At 44.3% G+C, this 5,219-nt stretch overlaps 1 protein-coding gene across 1 annotated transcript; it reads left to right on the top strand.

Annotated features, from left to right (window-relative positions):
- Window positions 1-1,221: 1,221 nt before the first annotated feature.
- On the top strand, window positions 1,222-4,379 carry LOC130664662 (protein bowel). The gene is made up of 3 exons (XM_057464683.1): window positions 1,222-1,731; window positions 2,162-2,964; window positions 3,044-4,379. The coding sequence occupies exons 2-3, from the start codon at window positions 2,183-2,185 to the stop codon at window positions 3,810-3,812; spliced, it is 1,551 nt and encodes a 516-aa protein (XP_057320666.1). The 5' UTR covers window positions 1,222-1,731; window positions 2,162-2,182; the 3' UTR covers window positions 3,813-4,379.
- Window positions 4,380-5,219: the final 840 nt, after the last annotated feature.

Below are 5,219 nucleotides of genomic sequence, written 5' to 3' on the forward strand. Positions count from 1 at the left end.
CGGAGACGGGGATAGAGGGAGAGATAGTTTTGGTTTCTGGTCACGCAAATAAAACGGACACTCGTAATCCCCAATAGCTATGTGTTTTTTTTAGAGAAAGCTAAATAATATTTAAGACGTTGGTCGATTTCGATGAGACCAAAGGCTGTCATGAAATACTAGAGGAAATGGTAATTTGTAAGATAAAATTTATTGGGGTCTTAGCGGGCCGTGTAATGTAAATAGAGAAAAACGGGTTTTGTGGTTTAGTTTTGTAGGGAGTTAAGTTTATTTTTATAATGGTGTTAAGTTTTCCACCTGAAAAATATTACTGACACAGGTGTCTCGAAACACTGGGAGTAAACAATGATCGTAGAGGAAGAGATAGTATTAAAAAATAAGAAAATATATATGTAAGTAATGGAAAAGGTAGAGTAGAGGCAAAGGCCTAAAAGATGTTAATTTTACAGTGTAAAGCCGGCTGGGCGTCGGCGAATATAAGGAATAATATGTAATGTAAAGACTGGTATGGAAGTTGAGACAGACTCCGATCTCTCTAAAGCACGAATGTGCCTCTGGCTGCTGAATTTACCGTCTCTTTTGCGAAGGCTCTCCGTCTATCCGAGGCAGAAATACGTACGTATTACAGCTGGTACGTGGCTGGAATCTAGAGCCAGACGATCACGGTCCGGAATAGTGATCCTGACAATGGAGCATTAGATTAACGGTTGACCAAAATTTAAGAAGTGAATTTAATAGTTGTACCGAAAACTGGAAAAAGGTGAGATGTCCCGCAGAGAGGGCGAGTTTAATTTATATAATACGGCCCTGATGGCATACGCGGGTCCAAGAGCCACCTCCAGCAACCTGTGGTCCTCGGAGCGAACCCAGCCCGGTCCCCTTCGCCAAGGAGCCGATTCTATCTCTGTTACAATCTTGGGAGCCAGATCTTGGTTTGCTTGTCGAGCAGCTTCTCCATCTTCTCCATTGTCCCCACCGTGTACTGTAGACTCTAGGCTCTGGGCTCGAGCAGTATCTGGTCTCCACTTACTTCGTATTCAAGGTATCTCAGGTATAACTCCCACCCAGGAATCCCAAGGCACTTAAGCAAAAAAGAGACAGTCGCGGTGAGCGATGGCCTTAAGAGAGGGACAGAGACGGCTTAAGTTGAGGAAGAAACTCTGTAGCAGATCCAGCAGCAGCGCTACTAGCGGCAGCCAAACGCAAAGAAACTCACCGCTGCTTCTCTTCTACCCATCGGTTGCTCGACACCGCTCGCTAGTGTGTGTGGGTGTTGTTGGTATTGCTCGTGTGTACACTTTCGGTCGGCTCGTACACAAGCATGTGGACTTAAGGTGGAGGCAGCTTACCTGACGGCGTCCAACACGCAGTTAAACGCGCTGGTACCTCGAACCTGCTACTTACCACTTGTGTGCTACAGTTATGTCTTATCATTTGCTACTGTTGTACTCTAGTTTATATTACACTATTACGTGAATATTATTAATTATTGTCACTATGACTGATAGCTGATAAGTTTTTAAAGCAAAAAAAACTGGTTCTGCAACCGCGAGCTGGACCGCGGATTTTTACTCGGGATTCTGGATCGCAGTGTCAGTGATGTTCTATTGGTAAAGTTAATTGCGTTGTTGTATACTCAAGTGTGTTGTGCGAGTGAACAAAAGTGTTGTGTAGAAGAACCGTGAGATGAAAGGCTGGATCCAAGACTGAAGATTTTGCACAAGGTCACAGGTAATTAACTCTTTTGTTTTTGTTAACATTCATTTGAATTATTTTTTCCGCGGGCGGGAATTGGATCTGGATTTAAAAAATAGCATTGTCTGATACAAGGAGATTTATTTAAGATCTGTGATGATGTATGCAGTGCACGTATATATTTAATCGGTGATTCCATGATGGCGGCTGAGGACCAGCCATGACGGGCCCGCGGAAGCCATGTTGGCAGGTGTGCTTCGTGAGATAACCAGTCTCTTGGTAGATTCGTGGAACGCGCTCGCGTATGAGATACCAAACTATTGCCGATAGAGTGCGCATTTTTATGTACACACATGCACTAATACTATTACAATAAAGTTGAACGATCGTAATTAATACCTGTTGTCATAGAGTATTACTTTTTGTAAACAACATAGTAATCTTTTGTGCATTGGTCTGTTTGTAGGAATCAAGCCACGCATACAAAATGCCTACGGACTTGGTGATAACGTCTTCCGCGGCTGAGGAAACGCGTGCGAGGGACCTGTTGATATCAACAAGGAACACAGGACATGGATCATCAGGCTCAGCTAATTCCGGAGGTGGATCATCTGGATCATCAGGATCTCGACAATTTGATCCTGCCAGTTTGTCGGCTTATCACCATCACCACCATCACCATCATCATAGTTTCGTAGCTGGACTGGGTCATCCTCATCACCGAGAATCATCGGCCTTTGTTCCAGTAGTGCCCTCCCGGTTGCACTTAGCGCCGTATCCCGGGGATATGCATTCGCATCTCTCAGGACCTCCGGGACCGCCTCCGCAGCCAACGTCCGCTAACTCAAATCAGGACCATGAAGGCCCAGATGGTCCACCCGTCCGTAAATCATCGAGCTACGATATCATGGCAATGATGGCTGATAAACGGAAAGAACTGGCTGCGGCACGTGCTCTGTTGTTGCCACCTCCACCTTTGCTGGAACCACCCCAAGGGTACCCAGTATTCACGGGCCCATTTCCTGGCAGCAGTGCCATGTACCCACCGGGTGGACCTCTGGCCCATCAGCACCTAGACCGGAGGCTTCTTCGTGCTCCCGGTCGTGCGTCACGGCCCAAGAAACAGTTTATCTGTAAGTTCTGTAACCGGCAGTTCACAAAGTCATACAATCTGTTGATTCACGAGCGGACGCACACGGACGAACGTCCATACTCCTGTGACATCTGCGGCAAGGCATTTCGACGGCAGGACCACTTGCGTGACCATCGGTAATTATTATAAAATTACTACTATACTAGGGTAACTACCGGATAATTTTACTAATCCATTTATTGGTACCTATTTCAGATACATCCACAGCAAAGAGAAACCATTCAAGTGTGGCGAATGCGGTAAGGGCTTCTGTCAAAGCCGAACCCTCGCTGTCCACAAAATCCTGCATATGGAGGAGTCACCCCACAAGTGTCCAGTTTGCCATCGCAGTTTCAACCAGCGCAGCAACCTCAAGACTCACTTGCTGACTCACACAGATCACAAGCCATATGAGTGTACATCGTGTGGTAAAGTCTTCCGACGCAACTGTGACCTCCGTAGACACGCACTCACTCATGCCGTCGGTGATGTCCCTCCCGAGGCGCTAGAAGAAGCTCTTCGTGACGACGACAGCCCGGAAGAAGACGGACCCGAGGGTCCTGGTCCATCGACCTCTTCATCGTCCGCCAACACCAACTCAGCCTCCAACCCAACAAATTCCGGCGCCTCGTCTACGTACACGCCGCAAAACTTAGCACCTAGACCACAACTACAAATCCGCCGAGACTTGCTGGCAGTTAAACCAGCAACAATAACAAGCAGTAACGGTCAAAGTAATGTTCCTTCTCATCTGCCCCCGCCTCCCCCACCACCCCCGCCGATTCTCACGTCCTACCGCCGCAGACTCGGGTCACCCGGACCATCGCGAGTCCTTCTGGAGCTTCAAGAACGTGAGCGTGAACGCGAAAGACTACAAGAAGATAAATCAAGACCACCAAGGGCCCCAACTCCCCAACCACCGCCTCCACCACGACCGGCTCCCGCCAGACAAGGATTCACCATCGAGGACATCATGCGTCGGTAGGACCATCATCAGCAGCAGCATCATCATCATCATCATCAAGATTATCTCAAGCATACATTCGGCGACATTTTTTTCTGTACTTTAGACTCCATAAGAAGAAAAAAAACTCGATCTTCAGTAAGTCCGGCTCTTAACGGAATCATAATGACTAGAAAAAAAGGTTGGATGGCATGCTTCTGTACCATCAATCATCGTGGCTCTTGAGAGTCGAGGGTCATCCATTATCTGAAGGACAAAAAGATTTAAATGTGCGTGAGAACATACATATATATATATACATATATATTTATAAAAAGAGACGATTGGACTGACAAAAAGTAAAAAGTAAATGGAAATAGCGGCGTCATCTACCCCGCAGAGCTTCCATCTTAAGAACCAGAGCCATAGCCCATAACCTAGAGCCATTGCCGTACTCTGTCATTTAATTATGTAACGCTCATATATATTAACTATTCATAAACATTTGAAATATATTTTTGTGCTCATCACAATAAAAAGTACAATTAAGTAAAAGTGCAACGGCCGCGGTCGTTAATTCTTAGTGATCATATATTATAAGTCCCCATTTTTAAAAATCTATTGTATTTTTTTATCAGTAAGTGAGTAATTTTTAGGGTTAAGGACTTGCTTTCAGTGCAATTAGTTGGTGATAGTAACTATTAATTAAAAGCGAAACTCTGTCGGGTTCGATGTAAATACGGCTTGTGCCAATCTTAGAAAAATTATTAAGTGAGCAAAGTGTGATTACAAAAGTGCTTCCAAGAATAATAATAAAGCTCACTAAGGTAAAGAAAAAAAACGGTCAGACTTGGCGCCCACTGGACAGTCTGTGGATGCAAATTAACCGCTTTTAGAACCAGCTACGACTCAACACAACAAAACTATTTTCTTTCCTATGTTAAATCCGGGGTCATGTATGTGTGCTACCGTGTGACAGGTGCATTAGTTCACAAAACCGGCTGTAGATGGCGAGCAGGTTTGCTTTACCTGGGGTTAAATTTATTCGGTAGAAAATACGAGACCCTCATCAACACAAAAACCAGATCTACCTGCACTTTCTCATTGAATTTTACAATAAATTTTAACTATTAACTAGTCTCTTTGTCCGGTTCTAAAGAGGATAAATGGTAGCAAAGTACTTTTTTTTTTTTTTGGAAATATAGCCAACAAAGAAACTAGACCTTCGGCTTCTGTTCTCATACATTTTTTTTTCTACCACTCGATTGCGCCATAAAAGAAATTCTGTTTCTACTACCGGGAAATAGCCGCAGGTTATTGGAATTATTTTTTTTTCATATATATTTGTATACATATATATATATAGCCAGGGTAAAATAAGTTTCTACTTTTGAGAAAAAAATTTATTTTTCAATGTTGGGTCTTCGAGAATTTTTTTACGGGGGGGGG

This window comes from Microplitis mediator, chromosome 3 (assembly GCF_029852145.1).
Source record: "Microplitis mediator isolate UGA2020A chromosome 3, iyMicMedi2.1, whole genome shotgun sequence".
NCBI classification, from domain to species: domain Eukaryota; kingdom Metazoa; phylum Arthropoda; class Insecta; order Hymenoptera; family Braconidae; genus Microplitis; species Microplitis mediator.

Excerpts from the sequence above, each read along its gene's own strand:
- LOC130664662 (XM_057464683.1), top strand. The coding sequence starts at position 2,183 with ATGCCTACGGACTTGGTGATAACGTCTTCCGCGGCTGAGGAAACGCGT. Across the intron at positions 2,965-3,043 it reads GACCACTTGCGTGACCATCG|ATACATCCACAGCAAAGAGA; the intron begins GTAATTATTATA and ends TACCTATTTCAG.